We start from the raw sequence: 17953 nt of genomic DNA on the forward strand, positions 1-17953 counted from the left end.
ATCTGTTTTGACTTATGTACACACGCACACCTTCTCTTCCTCTTTTCAGATACATGTGGATGTCCGGGTGTGTAATAAGGAAAGAGCATTTAAACACACACCGATCTTATGCATGATAAGTTTCGACACAATCTTCCCTGTTTCCTCATTAATGCCCTACCCGCTGCGATGCAAAGCCCCCCTTTTTGCCCCATCTTTTCAAACGCAGGGCTGCACAGAAAACCCACCCCAGGGGCCATGACTGAAGCCTGCTGCTGAAGCTGCCTGCGTGTGTGAGGGAGGTCAGCCAGGGCAGCACTCAGGCACATCTCTGGCGGCAGCACGCTGTGTCTCTGAGAGCAGTTTTGTGCCAGTGGGCGGCTCCTTCCTGTGCAAACTTTTCTCTTGCCTTCCTCCCCCCCGTCCACCTCAGTGCCTTGCAGAGGAGCGGGAGCCTCTTTCGCTTGTTCCCTTTGCCCGCGGCTCTGTGGCGAGGACACCGCAGATTCCACCGCCCCTCCTCAGCCAGACGCGGTCGGCAGGTCGCTCCCGGCTAGCGGATCGCGGGGCTGCCGCTGTCTGCCCCGGAGGTGATGATGGAGGGTAGGAAGGGGAGCGCTGCAGAGGCAGCTCCTCCAGCCAGTTGGCTGCTACCCGGGGATCCCGGCCCCAGAGGCCGTTCCCAAAGCGACATCTCCTCCTTCTGTTCCTCCAGAAGAAGCCACCCGTTCAGATCCAACATCTCAGGCTCCGGTGAGTGGCGGAGTCGGGTATCGTTTTGGTGGATTTCTAGTTAAATGTGTTCCAGTCTGACACGGGTGCAAGAAGCTGGTCTAGGCCACCTGCAGTCCGCAAACGCGAGGGCTCTTAGTACTTTGTTCTGCTGGGGAGCGGTTGCAGCAGGTGTCCTGGAGGGGATTTGGAGTAAGGGAAGCCCTGTTAGTGACAGATCCGCCTGGGTTTTGCACCTCTCTGGTCACTGGGGTTTAAAAACCTTCCCAAGTGTTGAGGGCGGAAAGTGACAGCACGGTGTTGCGACCAAAAACTTAGGTTTATATGGAGAACCAAGTGCCGGTTCTCTCTCCAGCTTGACTCAGGAGCATCACCTGGAAAGCTGTATTGTTCCCTGTCTGTTTCTAACATCCAAAGTGTATCTAAACAGGGAAAGGCAGTGTAGCACTCCTACACTCCAGGTGCTTCAAGACCCCAATGAGTCTGCAATTTGTTTATAAGATCTAAGCTGCCCTCGCAACATGGGGCTTATCCTAAGAGGCAAAGAGTGCCTAAGATTCATTTTGACTTCACTCTGATTGGGCACTCAAGATCAGCCTATGTTATGGCTAATATCACTGTTTGTTTATGCAGATTGTCTGTTTATGCGATGTAAACACCTTTATTACCCTCATTATTCATTGCTGGGATATTCCCTTCTTCTATTTCGAAAGTGAAGTTATCATTTTGCTACCTGGCCCTAGAGCTTTTCGAACTAACTTTCCTCAAATATACAATATTTTATACAAGTGTTCTCAGGAACTTTGCGAAGAGTCAATGAAATGCCCTGAAAGGGACCCCAAATACAGAGAAGTGGGACTGATTGCAGTGACTCACACAAGGCCCAATTTGTCCTCATTAAGAGTGCTTTGCCTAATAAAGGCGGCGCAGGTTCTGGCTTGGAGTGGGAATTGCTCTGTATTGTTTTACTGCCTTACACTTTCTATTAAAATGTTATTTTGAAGATTCCTGAGTAAATGTACTACCTTAAAACCAATCACAATTACTGTTTCACTAACAAAAGTGGGGTTTCCAATGGGACAAAAACTTGAGATGCAAAATTCTGTCCACAGCTAGGAGTGCACAACATACTGACTTCGGGAAGTTGCGGGTGCATGTCTCTGGGTGTAATTTGAGCGTTAGAGACAAATGAGGCTTCCAAGGAGGTCCAGGGAATTTCAAGTAGACATTTAAGGGAGATGAGGATCCCAGTCTACACTGCAGAAATTGTAAAGTGCAAAAGTAAAAATGAGGGTATTTCCTAGTGTTTTAGGCCATTTCTCGTGGCTCAGTTTAAAAAGAGCAAAGCCCTGTTGCATCCTGCAGTACAGATCTGCATATGTTTACACTTATTTGGAAAATGAAAAGCCAGATCCTCAGCTGATGTAAGTCAGCTCTACACCATTGAGTTAAATTAAACTATGCCAGTTTACACTAGCTGAGGATCTGGCCTGAGATGCTTTGGATTCAGTTATGCTATTTATACACCAAGGTTGATGTGGAGCCAAACCACAATGAGGGATTATGCTTTAGGGAGTCAGAGTGCCTTCTGGAGTTCCCAAGTGTACAGAGTGAGCACCTCTGCTGCACTATCTATTCAGATAATGTAGGGAGAGCAGCACACTGCACTGAGCTAGCAATGCTGCCTGGTATGAAGGGCACTGCCCTCTAATGCATCTGCACCATGGGAAATGCTAGGTGGGAGTAGGTTCTTTGGTTGGGGGAACGCAGAAACTGTGAGTCCATCTGGCTGCTGTGCAAAGTGCACAAGTGGGAGAGGAGACTTCTTGCACACTCACAAGGAAGCAAAGCACAATCTGGGCCTGTATTAGATTCAATCTGAAACTCTTTTGCTGACAAATACCCTATGCAGTTTCTGCATCTCATCTTTTCTTTTACCTTTTTCTTTTCATATTTTGTTCTTTTTGAACTATGTTCAAGTAAATTCTGGGCTGGTGAAGGGTTCTGCAGGTATAGGGGACAAATTGTTTGTGTTAAGCAAGTGAGATAAGAGTCAGAACAGGTACAGCACAGACTGCAGCCCTGCAAGCTCCTCGTGCTGCCCGCCTTATATGCCTCAATCCAGGCCTAGAAAAAGCACTTTTAGGAGTGACAGTGTTCAGTCTCCATGTATGTTTGTTTTTCAGTCAGTCTGTCAAGACTGTCAACAAAGAGTTAGTGTTAACTGTGGTGACTACCATGATGTGGACATTTCCTTTCAACGGTATTATTTATTTGTAGTTTTCTTGCCTTATGTGAGGCAAATTAGGCCTCCCTTCCTGCCCTGGTATGTTTTTTAAAAAAAAAACAAAACTTTTCAAGGACATGCTCCCTGCCAGCGACTGACAAATAATTCATTCTGGTTTATTTTTTTAACCACTTCTTTATTTTCTCCATTGCTGTTCACTGGATTTTTCAGATTTTTCAACAAAAGGTCAGATAACACAACTGTTGATTCCATTTTTTAAAAAGAACACCTGCATTAAAAATTCAAAACTGTTACATTTTTAATATGGTAGTTAGGAACATTTTTAATACAGTGTTTCAGTGAAAAATAACTGGCATTCTCATTCTTCCAAAAACATGGAAAGCAAACATAACTGGGACTGCAATGTGGGGTGCTTGGAGGTACAATATGATAGTGATTATTATTTTTGCCCCTATCTTTTCCTGTAGCCTTATCAGTTTATTTATTTAAAGTAGACCATTCGTTCACGTCAAAGATATCACATGCACGCCAAGTGTTCCTATTTAGAAGGATTTTTAAAGAAATCTGTATATGTTTTTTTCCCCTTTGTCACTCCCAAAATCTGTCCAGCCCCAGTATATTTGAATGAAATTAAATGGTGCCTGTTGAAGTTATATTTTTGTCCCCATCAGCCAGACTCTGAACTCAGTTGTGCTGACTTAAATGAGAGCACAGTTTGATCCATTTTCTGAAAAATCAATATCCCCTACAAGAAGGTTATTCTGCCATTTTAGTCACCACTGAATTTGCCACTATAACTGCAGCAATTGTTGAGGGACAATGTTAAAGGAGATTGTCTAGTTACGAAAATTATACTAGGCTTTCTAAAAGCAGTTTTGGCAATGGCTCACAAAATCCATCTGTCTGTTTTTCCAGACAAGCAATCTATATATCTGAACAGATGAATGAATCTAGGCTTTTCCTATATCCTGGAAGTAACAGTTTCCTGGCATCTCTTTACAGCAGCTTGCCATCAACTGCCATCCTACTTTTTAGGCTAATACAATTTAAAATACATACTTTTTTTTTTTTTCAAACGGGACCTATCCTAGGGTAAGTGATGGCAGGTTATTTTCTTCCTCTGTCTGGGCCAAACTGTGTCAGTCCTAGTCATGCTGGGAAATACCTTATCCTCAAGTATTTTCATTCATTTCAGTGGGACTATTTGAGGAGTGAGGTACGACTTAATGGTGAATAAAAGTGGCATAATCTGGCCCTTTGGTAGCAACTTGACTTGTACCCTCAAAAAAGATTAAAGTCATCCAAGTTCAGAGGGCTCCTGCACGGCATAGACTGCATGCCATTTAATTCCCATTCTAAGGGGAATTAAGTCTGGGCGAAACTGCCTAGAGGTACCCTGGGATGTGTCTGTGGATGGTAGGTGGAGAAGGAATATTCTCCCCAAGTTTCAGAGAAGCTGCAGAGCGACTGCATGGACACTACTTGAGTCAAATAGCTGAAGCAGCTGTCCTCACAGCCCTAATGCACCTCAGTTATGAGGATGGAACCCAAGGATGCGTATGTGGGCAATTCTCTGGTCCAGTGGTCTAATCCCCACCCACCTTTGGCAGTTGCCAAGAAAGAATTCATGAGTTTAGTCCTTGTGGTTGACAGCTTAATTGTTCCTGTGGGTGTCTTGATGTTGGTCCTTTTCCATGTTCTTTGTTTAGATAACTTGTTCCAATGCCACAGATGCACTTTAAGGGTGAAAGGGTAGATTTTGGACCCCATCTCCAACCCCGTTGTGCAGTTCTGGTGAAGGAAATGGACTGGAGAGTTATCCTAAGAAGGCAACCAGGGATTCAACCAATGTAGCTGGCATTGCACCACCCCACAACCCATCCTGAGACACCAGGGGTTGGCCAGGGGTGACAGGGTAGAGCCACAGTATGGTATATTCTGGCAATCCTTAGCCAGCAGAGTGGTCCTTAGGGGACCGCTCCATCCAGGATAATTTAATTCAGTAAGGTCCCCGCTTGCTGAAAGGTCATTTACAATCACCACTATCTTGAAATTAACCGAGTGTTCTGCGGGGAGCCAGTGTAGTGAGAAGAGCACCAGGGTGATGTGCTTTTGATGGCAGGTTTTGCTCAGGAAGAGAACTGATGCATTTTGGATAAGTTGGAGCTTTTTATGGCTGGTGCACTCATTTCCAGAACCAGTGAGTTTCAGTAATCGAGCCTAAAAGTCACTAAGAAGTGGATCATTGCAGCCAGGCCATTATCGGACAGCAGCAGGTACAACCTTCTTGGCAGATGCAAATAAAAGATATTTTTGACAGCTGTAGGTATTTTAGTGTCTAGAAACAATCTGGAGCCCAGAACTCCCAGGCTATGGACTGATTTGACTCTTTGAGGGTAGACTGCCTCAGTAGTGGGAGAGATTAGGTGCTGATTAGTTCTTTAGGCTTGTTTTGACTAATTTAGACTAATCTCTGATTTTGGCCCTTCGTGTCTGATGTTGGGTAAGTCACTTAGGCCAAAGTCTTCAGAAGTGGCTACAGACTGAGTTCCATAATTTTGGGATCTCATTTTCACATGTACCAGACACCCAATATTATAACTGAAGTCCATAGGAGCTGCAGATGTTCAGTGCATCCAAAAAATCATGTCACACATATGCTGAGTGGGGCTGTTCGGCAGAGAGAATCTTTCAGTCTGTGGATGGGGGAGATGGCAAGTTTAGGCAGCGTCTCTCTCATGCTAGGGGAATATATTTATGTGTATAGTAATTAACTTTGCAGGTGTTTGTATGAAAATTACATACAAATTGAAAAAGGAGAAAAATATAAATGAAATATACACTTTTATTGAGCAGGCTTTTGCAGGATTTGTTTACAGCATAGATTAAAGAACAGGAATCACAGGAAGTTTAAGATGGGTAATTTGGGATGGAAAATTACAGTAGAAGAAAAGACAAATAGTTACTTTGTTGTTTAAGATCAGCAACTAGGAACAACCTGTGTGATTTCTAAGAAATTGTACATCCTTTTACTAAGGCGGTAGGCTCTTGATCTTTTTTCATTATATTTAAAACCTGGACTATTGAGAATAGGAGATAAACCTACCAGTATTTTGTTTGACAAGCAAATGTTTATGAAATATGTAGATTTATTTCTTTGTAATTGGGAAACATATTGCAGCCATTGTCACGTAATGTTAAACTTGACTGTTTTCATTATTACACATCATTTGTAGTTTCAAAGTTGTTCTAAGAAAAATGTCAGCTGTCAGTGTACATTTTTTCATAGTGCATTTATTGTAAAAGATTAAGTCTGTGTGAATCTTGCTGTCTGCTGAAGCTTGTAGAAAACAATTGTGTGTCTGATAATAACACAGAATGATTAAGTCAGGGTACACTGGGAGCACCATGATTTAAAAAACACAAAATAGTATGTCATTTTTACAAGTGGAATGATTTCCAGTGCAGCACTTTAAAATCAATTCTAGCTGTGAGCCCAGGATGAAAAACATTATCTATAGTAGTAATGATTTCCACAGCTAGCTAAGTAGAAAGCAGGTTACAAACATTTGCTGTATATGATTTAACATGTATTTGTGGCAATGAATCAGCTACTGGCTGTATGATCTGTTTAGCATTTTGCCACTGTGTAATTTAGTTTCTCATGGCCTTTGGCATTTCTCACTTCCTGCTAAAGCGAGGCTTTTACATAGTAACCATTTAATATCAGATCACTTCTGAAGTACAAAGGCTGCGTAGGCTATTAAAAGATATGTTGCAAAAGAGTTCACTCCTTTATCTTTGCTGACTGTAAGTCATGTAAGGTTCTGAAAAATCCTAAATATTTCATCTGATTGAATGCATCATTGACTTAAATGTATTTATTCCTTGGTTATTTTGTCATTTCATGAAATAGTAGCCCTTTGTGGCAATCAGAACTGCATGTGGTTAGAGGTACATGGGCTGTAAACAGTTACATGGGGTTGTAATGGGGCACTCTGAGTAGCTGGGCGTGACACTGTATCTTTTCTCACCTTTCGTGTCATCTGCAGGCTGCCGACCTAACCTTGATGGGTCTTCAATGGGTCTTGGCCAGAGGGCCAAGCCACAAAGTCTGAATGAAGCCTTTTGGGGTAGGAAGAGTCCAATAAATAAATAGTCTACTTTGCCCTCACTCGGGCCTTCAAACCCAGCTCTGGGCCCTTTAAATTCAGCCTTTTGTTCAGACTCCCAAATAAGCTCCATCCCCTTCTTGGGGTTTATGCCACTTTACCTGTGGCCAGTGGGGGAACCCAGGCCCAGGCCCACAAGTATGGGCTCCAATCCAGGAACCCTCTACACAGCAGCCATGTACTGCTTCATCCAATTCTTTGCTACTTCCTCTCCGGGCCTCTCCCTACGCGGCCCCTCTAGCTTCAGGGTTAAAGCTCTTAGGTCTTTTCTCTCTCTACAAATCCAGTTATGCAAAATGCAGCCAAAAACAAACTCTGGCTATCCCTCAATTTCCTTTAGCCAGAGAGAAGAACCCTTCCTCCCTTGCTCTGGTACCAGGCAGGAACTGATCTGCTAAGCTCCTGCAGCTTCTTTTATCTGACCTGCTGCATTCTGACTGGCTGTCACTAGCCCTTCTAGCCCTTGGAGGCCCACCCTCCAGGATTGTCCTGGAGCCTCCAGGATTAAAGATTAATCTTTAATTAAATTTTGTGTCATGTGATGAAATTTCCAGGAATATGTCCAACTAAAATTGGCAACCCTAAGGCCCAGGTCTCTCTCTAGCTTCCAAGATGGGTTCTCCAACAAAGCCTCTCTAGGCAGACCTGAAGGATCTTTGCAGCCCTTTTCCTCCCACCTTCCTGGGGCGGGGTGTACTAGGACCATGGGCCCTTCCCTAGGGAGCCACAAAGGCCAAGTTACACCCCATCACAGGGCCATTAACATATTATGATAGAAACCATGTACAGTTTGTAAGAGTCAATGTGAGATTTGTAAGCCATCTATGACACAGAATATCAAGAGAAATTCCTGCTCTTTTGTGCGTTACATATGGTAAATAGGAGCATTCAAAGTGGAATTTTAAGATGAAAACTGCACCCTGTGGCTATTCTTGTTTTTCACAGTGGTGAAGCCCATGAAAGCCCCGCATAAAGTAGTCAATTGTTATCCAGGTGTCCAGGCTGCTCATCGACAAATATACTTTGGCTAATAATAATATCTAGTTCCTGTATAGCACTCAGTGGATCTCAAAGCACTTTACAAAGCGAGGTCAGTATGATGTGATAAATTATCCCTTAGTAGCAATCATTTTCATTTGCCTAGTATTGTTTGTTGCTAGTTGTAGTGCAGATGAGTAAGTCAATATTTCCTAAAGGTATTCTGTTAAACCACTCAGCTCATCAGGAAGAGTTTCCAAAGGGGGAACAAAAAATCCTGAGTTCAGTGTCCTGGATTCCTTTGCCTTTTACTTGTCTTTGAAATATCCTGTCATAGAAATATTAATGACAAGAGACATTCTTTCTTGTCATCCAAGTGGAAAGCTTTGTCGTCTTCTTAACATATGTAAAGACTTACTGTCTGTGTATTTCTTTTACAGGATAAACAGCCTAAGAGCCTGGTCCTGCTCTCATTCACATCAGTTTTATACCATTGTAACACCATTGACTTCTGAGGAGTTGTTCTTGTTTACAACGTTTATGAGATCAGAATTGGGCCTTTAATATATAAAAGCAAGCTATATAACTATGAAAGCCTGTAAAAACATTAGGATTTGTGAGTTTATGAAAGGCTGAAGCACTGAAATATTCTTAAATATTACAGGAATCAAATCCTAGTTACAATGGCTTCAGAAATGTTAGTGTCATTGTCACTCAGCCAGAAGCTTTATCAGAGCAATGTCAAAAGTCCTCGCAAGCTTCCCTTTCCCTCATGTGAAGAGCATTCAAGTACAGCTCTGTTAAACAGCAGCATCACCCGCTGTGTACTTCCGTAATGACATGCTTTTCTATCATCTGTCATCTCTTTCACGTTACTGATCTTATATTCTTTTTGCATACATTAACATTGTTTCTCTCATTCTTTGTGTCATTTCTAAATCCACTTTCCTACATCCTCAGAAGTATTCAATAGACCAGGGGTGCGCAAACTTTTCGGCCTGAGGACCACATCTAGGTATGGAAATTGTATGGCAGGCCATGAACGCTCACAAAATTAACAATTCAGAGACATTCACATAAACTCTATTTAATAAAGATACATTTTAGTGGAAATAAACATAAAACCTTACTTACTATTATAAATATACTGTCATAACAAAGTATTACAGTAATTAAACCAAACTTCACCCTTTTCCACACCCTCTTTGATGAACGTGAACAATGCAGCTGGTCACCCTTTTTTACAATAGCATCAAAGTCCGGTGTCATTCTCGTTGTGGAAATCCGCAACACCGAGCTGAGATGCTGGTCAGTTAACTGGAATCTGTAGCGAGATTTGTTGTGATTCAGCAAGGAAAACGTTTGTTCGCACACATAGGTGGAGCCGAACAAAACAAAACAAGGATTTTCTGTTACCTTGCAGATATTTGGGAACTTCATTTCACTTAAGGAGTTTCTCGATCAACCCCGATGTCAGTGGTCAAGGCACCTTCAGGCATTCCAAAAGATCTCTGTTGGCCGCATTGCCCATGATGGAAGCTATACTTTCAGTTCCGCCATGGCATTCATAAACACATCCCATCCTTTAGGTATGTGTCTGCTAGGAACAGAGCGCGTCTGGGTGATGGCCCTGCCTAAGTCGAGCATGTTAGAATCATTAACCACCAAGCCTTTGTACACAAAAGCCCCTTTATTGTTCCACGAAGAGATTTTTTTTTTATCCTGGCCCAGCTTATTTAGCAATACTCATGCATTTTTCTTATAATGCTTATTCACGTTATCCAACACCTCCTGAGCAACAGAGTCTGAGATCTTTGGTGTTTCTGGGGGTTTGGCCTTTACACTTTGTTCCTGTTCCAGTAAAAACAGACTTATTTTCTCTTCTTTCTCAGTGCTCCGTTTCATGTATGTTAGGTACTTTTTTCAAGCACTGCACTATAAAGTTTAGCCTTTTCGTATTCAGCTAAGTCAATCCTTTGAAGAACAAACTTCGTTTCAGCATCCAGTAAGCAAGTTGTGGTCATTCTGATATTTTCCTCTGCTGGAGGGGGGAGCCCTTAATTGCTCCAACTGGCGGCTGACCACCAGGTACATTTTTTCTGCATACTCCATTATCGATTAGACAAAAGCACCATTATCAGAAGGATAACAAAACTTAACAGAGGTCCGATAAACCCTCCTGATTGCTTTACCAGATGCTTCTTTCTTTTAAATGAAATTCTTTTGTTACACAAAGTTTTTATAAGTGTGCGTCTCTTTTTCAGCACACGCACTTGATTCTGTATCAAAGATAAGTTTCCTTTTAAGGTACTGAGTGCTATTTCTGAGATGGCCACTACTAAATTGTGAGAAGACACAGTATAGCCTTCCTTTTGCTGCAGAGACGATTTGCTGAGTAATTTTAAAAGGACCAGGCTTCTCTTCATGCAGCTAGACCTGCTTTTGGTCAGCAGCCCTGGTTGTTAAAAAGGGTCTGCCGATAATTCATCTCTTTTTATACCCAGCTGTTGTTCTTTTCAAAGTATAAACCGCCAGCCAGTCTGGAAGGAAAAGGCCAGTTCTTAGTCTATAAGCTTCTGGTGTGGAAGCATCTAAATCCACCACCAGGTAGCCATAAGGTCTTTTGGTAGCATCCTCAAAAGCTTCTAGAAAGAATTGTGCTTTGCCAGGGTATACATTTGCTGAGCATAGCAGTAGCATAGCATAGCAATTTGTAATTTATCCCTGGGGTTTTTGAACAGAACCATGAACTTTGTGTTTAGGTTAATCTGCGAATCTTTTTTCTCTGACAAAATATGTTCTGAACTATATTGGTTAAATTACAACTCTCTAAGTGTAACTGAACGTAATCATCACGGGCTACCCTACTGTTAACGTCATTGAGAACTAACTGTATCCCCCTGTGTATGGCTTCAATGACCTGCTGAGCTGAATTCATTCACTCAATATAGACAAAATGAAATTCCTGACAATACACCAAACTTCCAAATCTAGGTAATTCCCATTGCCAACTTCTCACTTGCGCCATATACACGTCTGTTTTGGGGTCTGCATCTGCATTTTCAGGGTTACTTGGGGGTTCCTCTGTGGGACCATCAGCTGCGTCTTCTACGTCAGACACTATTTGAGAGTCAGACTCTGAAGGGGCCACCGCAAGGATCATCAGGAGTAGACAGGGACCCATCTAGAGAGCCTTCTGGGGAATTTTCTAAATCAGACTGTGTGTGAGAGTCACCACCACCCTACAGGTCAGATTCTGCCTCCCCATTCTCAGACACACCTGTTTGAGAGCCTCCAATAGCTGGCATCTCTTTGGTTTTTTTCTCATCACGTCTTCAGCCTTTTTCAAAATTTTTACAGTAATCCTGGTCTGTAACTTTTGGGCAGCCGTCTGTTTATCCCCCAAATGCTGTCTCCCCCTTTTGTTTATGCCTTAGCTGATGTGTACCTTTCAGGATGCCCCTTTTACCCAGGCCCCTTTCCACGACTAGTCACACCTGCTCAGAGCCACCCTCTGGAAAAATTGAAGTATTTTTTCAAAAAGTCACCCGCAAGAGCTTTTGCATTTTTGATGTAGTTTCCAGTCCTCCTTTCTTTTAAGAACCCCTGAGGATACAGCACCCATCAGCTTTCTGAATGAAGCATCATATTTTCCCCAAATCTTTTTAGAATACCAGAGAGCTGTGCTGAGCTTATTGTGTTGGGTGAATGGTTCGCAATAATTTTCAGATACTTCATAAGGAAATACGCCAGCATCTCAGGAGCTTTCAGTCCTTGTTTTTTTATTCACAACCCCTAAAGCGCGTGCTCCAGGTTTGTGAATGTGTGTGTTTTCACTCGCAGTTTTCTCAGGGCTTGGTGTGGTGCTGACCGCTGAGGAACTGGAGTTGTGTTTTCATGGTTGCTTTTTACCAGAGCTTTTGTTTTGTCCTTGGGTTTGATGTATACGAGCTTTGAATTGTCCTGAGACTTAATCTGCGCTCTTGTGTTGTTTTGTGTTGGTGCTGTTGTTGTTAAAGGTCTCAAAGCAGATTTCTCGTTCTTTGGCAGTTCTGGTAGAGGTGTTCCTCTAGCTCTGACTACAGCACTGACGGGAGAGCTGCCCATGCCTGATTAAGAAAAACAGAGATGTTCCAATTCATCATCAAATAAACATTTTACAAAACTTAACTTTACCATCTTTCTCACCCACACCTATGTATTTGCTTAAAATACAAAATCTCCTAAAATAACCAAACCAATAAGCAAAATATATTTACTGGGCTTCATCCATCTGTCAGCCATTGATGCTGGTGAATTTTCCTTTCCAGCTGTCTTTCCTTTTTCTTTTGAGCTTCTTTAACCTCTGGTCTAAGGATCTCTCATGTTTTGACCGTACTGTGGAGCAGACAACATTATTATTTATAAAACACATGAAACTGTCTTGTAAACTTAAAAAATAAAATATTCATTAGGGTGTTTTTCTATTTAAAAAGTCAGAGCTTTAAAACAAAATAATCCATTTCAGGCTACAACAAACACAGGTTTTGGTTTATTTCTACCATTAGTGTTTCTCTAAAACCTAGGCATTTTTAATACAAGCACATGTTTCCACCATACACCCAATAACAAAGCGTGCAATAAAATACTTTTTAAATCCCACAACCTAACTATGTCTTACATAGGCCCCCTAGGTCTCCGACAACTAATTTTAAAACCCATTTTAAAAACACATCACATTTTGCAGAGTAAAAACCAAACTGTTTTGAAACAAAATACTGTAAAACCCCACATACTTACCTAGCATAGGCCCCCCTGAATCACCAACAACAATTTAAACATTAAAATTAATTTTCAAAAGACAAACCACCCATTTTTTAAAATACATCACATTTTGCAGAGTAAAAAATCCTGTTAGTTTGAAACAAACCAACAGTTTGCAACCAAATACTTTAAAAAGAAAAACCCAGATCTATGTCTTTCACAGACCCCCAACTCACAAAAATCCCAGCAGTTTTGAACATACCAAACCAACTGTTTGCAACCATATACTTTAAAAAAACCCCACACCTATGTCTTGCAGACCCCTACCTCACAATTTAAACATTAAAACTAATTTTAAAACATTTTAAAACTCACACATGCTTTTAAAAGGCAATTGCAGAAAGTTACCTTCCACAACAGGGTAAAGGAATGCTGGCACATGGCTATTTTGTTTTCCCCCTATGTGTATTTGGGCCTTTGGATTAAAGAACAAGAAAAGTTTTTAGTTAGTATTATTCCCCAATTGTATCAAATCTCTGTGCAGTCTGTGTTATACCTGGTGTTTTTTAATTTAACAGTATTAAGCACAGCTGTAGTTAAAAATGGGGTTTTACCTGGCCCTGGTTGAAAAGCAGCTTGAAACTGCTATTTCCATGCTAAACAGACCACATGGCAATAAAGATAGGTACCATTATTTAGTACGGACAGCATGGACAAAGAGTGACATTCTATAATATATATTTTCAGAGTTAAAACAAGCAACATACCTAGTCTTGCAGTCCAGTAGCTATTTTGTTCAAGATTGTTTCTGTTGAAAGAGGATAGTCTCCAAAAAAAAATGAGGTTTTTATACCATCCTAACTCTTTTTGTTTCAGAGTCTGTAGTTAGCAGGTTGATTTGATCACTTACAACTCTGAATTAATAGATACTTAAGGAAATTATGCACTCCTCCCCAAAGTTCCTTTTTGTGATCTGAGGAGTGGGGGAATTAAATTGTCTGCACAACTGGGCTGCTTTTTTTTTTTTCCGTTAAAATACATTTTTCTGTTTCAGTGAAAAAACAGAGCACTGTCAGGCCTGCTTACAGTATTAAACAGTAAATCACCATACACAACAATCCTTAATGTTATTGATATCAATGAATGTCTTGGTTTTTTGTTTGTTTGTTTGTTTGTTTTTTTAAACATGTTTCTTTCATGCTTAAAGTTCTGGGTTGTTTTGAAGTACATCCAATGTGATACGTCCATTTTATCACATACTGTGGGTGTATACCCATCAAACTTAATTACTGATCACTAATTCATTTAACCCTGATGGCAACAAGGGTGGGTAATCACATCTAGACCTACAGACTGAATGGAGTCCCCCTTGCTATTCAGTGGGGGTGTGGTTAAACCATCAGCTCAACAGGGTGAATCAGCTCTATTGTATTCAAACACATGTCTCAAACACCCCTGTTTTATATAGAAGCCTTTTTTTTGCTTTTATTTTAAACACATTTGTGGGGGCGGGGGCTCCCCCGACAAGATTCTACTACACACATTTCAGCATTTTGCTGTAAATGGGTGTCTTTTACACAAAGTCACAAGAGCTAGTTTCTCACAAACTATTTTTTTTTATTTAAAAGACATACAAGCCCTTGAAAACAAACCAAGATGCTCCATCAAAACTTTTATCTTCCTTAATGGCCACACAGACCTTCTAACAGAAACGCAGATAGTCACAAAGCCCTTTTCAATAGATATTTTTATTTACAGCTACCAAGTTTTATATCACGTTTGTCCACTCACCATTCTCAAACTTAATCCTTTTAGATTTCTTACTAATAGTCTCTTTCTTAAGCAGGGTTCTGTAACTTTTTGTACAGACCAGACAGTCAATATAATGCTGTAAGCAGGCATCTTCCAGTTTGGTCATTTTCTTTAAAACACTGCCAGGGTCTCGACTGAATTGCACAACATTTACCAAGGTCACCCTTTGTGCTAAATTTTCTTGGGTTAGGCACAGACATTGCAAAACATAATCTATGGCAATAACAGTGTTTAATAAATTTTCCAAACACAAGTCAGCACATAGGTCCCGGAGCTTGCAGTTTATATCCTCCAAAGTCCAACTCGCATAGTCATGGTGCCATTGGGCTGGTGCGTCTATGACATAGCTCTCACAATCTTCAAAAAGCTTTTCCCTAAGGCAGTGATTAAGGACACCATAAAAAGCAACACATACAATAGAATACCTGGCTCAGTTAGTTCCATGCCAAGCCTCCTCTTAAATCCATATAGCCATCATCCTCAGCATCGTTGGCATCATTGTCAACCATTTGTACCAGCATTGAGCAAAAACGAGATGGGCCCAGTTCATCTTCGTTGTCTGATGCAATGCTGTTAGGGCCTCTGGGTCCTCTAGAAAGGCATCGAGCTGTCAAGAGATTTTCAGAAAAGAAAAAACTGTAAGCCCCCACTGCTTGTTTTTAGATTTATGCAACCCCAGGTTCATTCCGAACCCCATTACACCCCATCCTCAACCATCATTTCTTAATTGTTCGTTTACCTGAGTGACATATTTTCTGTTCACCTTGTCCATGGGTGACTCCCATGAACCGTGGTCGCCTTCTTCCATAGGGGTGGACAACGAGAGGCCGTCATACTCATAGGTCTTCCTCATGAGCACTTGGGTTTTGGGGTTGGGTTCTGGTATATCCATCTTCGGCTGGGCCAAAAAGTGCCCATCCGCCACTCTCTCCTCCTCCTCCTCAGAACTGTCGCTGATGTAGGGCTTCCTCCATGGGCGGTCAAAGGCCCTCAGAGCTAAAACAAAGTCTGAAGTTCTCACCAGGGTGGTGAAGGAATCCATGTTTCCTCTCAGCATTTCCACAGTTTCTAAAACAACTGTGTTTTAGAAAAACGTGTTCTTGGAACAAAATGGCCTCTTCTGCATGGCTCTGGAACTTTTGGGGGTGGTGCTGTGCTCTGATTAATAGAGTGGTCACACAACCATCTTCTGAGTGGGTCACCCTGCCTCAGAACTCCTCACAATTGGTCAAATCTGCTCTTGGGGAGGTCCTCTGTGGCTAAAACCCATTCTGATTGGTAGAGGGTGGTGGGAGGAGTTTGTAGAGGGGTCACATGACACCCTTTGCTTCCGGTCATGTGTCTGTCTTGACTCCAGAAGTAATACCCCAGGGTGTGGGTCTTAGGGTGACAGGTGGGCAGGGTCAGGGGGTGGGTCCCACGTTTGATTGATGGTAGGCCCCTTATACTACTTATGTTCTAGAGACCCTTTGACTAGGAAGCTCCAGTGAATGAGATTTGAATGGATCTGGGACCCAGAAAACATGAGCTAAATTTATTAGATTCCACAAAAGCTCCATTAAAGCTAAAGACAGCCTTTGGCTAAGGCTGTGGATAAACAGGGGTAGTTGGAAGTTGCACAAGAAAAGGAGAGATCCATTAGATCTTTCAGAGATCATGGGGAAAGAACAAAAGGCCTGTTAGGAGTCCTGAGAAGAGAAGACTGAATAGTGGGAATAGAGGGGAGATCTTTCAGAACCATAAGACGAGTGATGGCGAAGCTCAGGAAAAAAAGCTGATTCTGCTATGAAATTTTTGTTAGATTTCTTGGAAGTTGAAATAACGGTGATTTTGGATCTGCAAAAAGCAAATTTGGTTTTAGAGAGAGAAAGTTGTAAATGGATTTATTTTTGTAGCTCTGTCTTGTTTAGAGAATCAATAAGACAGTTGTCCAACAGAATTTTCACATGGTGATCAGTTTTAAATATATAGGATTGTGTGTGTGTGTTGTGGAGCAAGGTGCTGTGCATTTTAGCATACAATACAACAACATATATTTCATTGTGTTGTGTGGATATTTTTCATTGTATAGTGGATGCAGTTTCTCTGCAGGACATAAGTGTACATAATCGCTAACACAATCTCAAATATCATAACAGACATGCCTGTCATTTATTTACACAAGGACCAATGCCTTCTGTCTCAAGTCACTGCACAGTCTGCGTAGCAGTCAGAACAGAAACAGTCCTGAAAGCAATTCAGAAGGTTTCTAATGTGGCTCTCAAGAGAATGAAATAGTTATGTTGAAGAAGGTTCCCTGCCAACGCTCCAAATCTGACAATCATAATTTGTACTCAGAAAGAACTCACTATATTACATCCCTCTCATTCAGCTGGCAGCCAATCAGTGGTACCAGTTGATCCTTGTAGCAGAGGATCTGACTGACCTTGAGCGAAACAGCAGAGTTAATTACTTTCTACGACATATACATTTCCAGTGACTTTTCTCAAAATCCTGTTTAATGACTCCTTAAAATCTTGGACACCTGCAGTGCTTGTAGTTGTTCACCAAAACTGTGTTTTATCCCCTGAACTTCTGACATAATAAGCAGACAACATAAAGAAACCCTAGGTACAAAAAAAAGACATTTTACCTGTAATTTTCCATGTTCATGTTATTTTCTCCACATGTTGCACTTTCTTTTAGCAGTTGCTAAATCAGCTCTTTTAAATGAGGTAACTGTTATAATAACAGGGTAATCACAATTATTTTCCTTTTTTAATTTTGTCTTCTTTTATTGCATTTCTTAAAGTTGCTGCAAAGCGTATATTGCAAGAAATGGACTAATGCACACAAGCTTATATCACAGAAGTTAGAAGTAAAAACAACCCGACTCATGTAGTAAAGAATATAGCTTAGAAAAGCAGCTTCACATCCACTATTATTAGCAATCATTTTGCAATCGTAATATTTTGTGAAATTGGGGTGGGGGTGGAGAAGGAATGATATTTAATTCACTTGCATGAGTTCAAACAAAGGGTATCTGGTACAACATGCAAGGGGTCATATGTAAGCGTATTGGGATGAAATTTAGGGGAGAAAAGATCAAACGTTATTAGGAAAAAGCTTCTGAGAGTTGAGATCCATGGGACTGTGGAATAGTCTCCCAAGAGAAATTGTGCACTGCTTGCAACATTTAAAATCAAACTGGGTAAAGCACTAGAAAAATATATAGAAAGGAAAGATGACTTTTCAGCAGAGAGATGACCCAGATGACCTAACAGGTCTTTTGTGGCTGAAAGTTCCCTGA

At 41.4% G+C, this 17953-nt stretch overlaps 1 protein-coding gene across 2 annotated transcripts in view; it reads left to right on the forward strand.

The window, feature by feature from the left end:
* The first annotated feature begins 401 nt into the window (after positions 1 to 401).
* Positions 402 to 17953, forward strand: part of PHACTR2 (phosphatase and actin regulator 2) — a 220067-nt gene continuing 202515 nt past the window's right edge. The window contains exon 1 of one of the 2 annotated variants that reach the window (XM_038396947.2): positions 402 to 732. In XM_038396947.2, coding sequence (XP_038252875.1) covers positions 573 to 732 — 160 coding nt within the window. In that variant the 5' untranslated portion in view covers positions 402 to 572. The remainder of the gene's footprint in view (positions 733 to 17953) is intronic. The other variant, XM_038396944.2, reaches the window with a different exon arrangement.

This window comes from Dermochelys coriacea, chromosome 3, assembly GCF_009764565.3.
Source record: "Dermochelys coriacea isolate rDerCor1 chromosome 3, rDerCor1.pri.v4, whole genome shotgun sequence".
Lineage (NCBI taxonomy): Eukaryota > Metazoa > Chordata > Testudines > Dermochelyidae > Dermochelys > Dermochelys coriacea.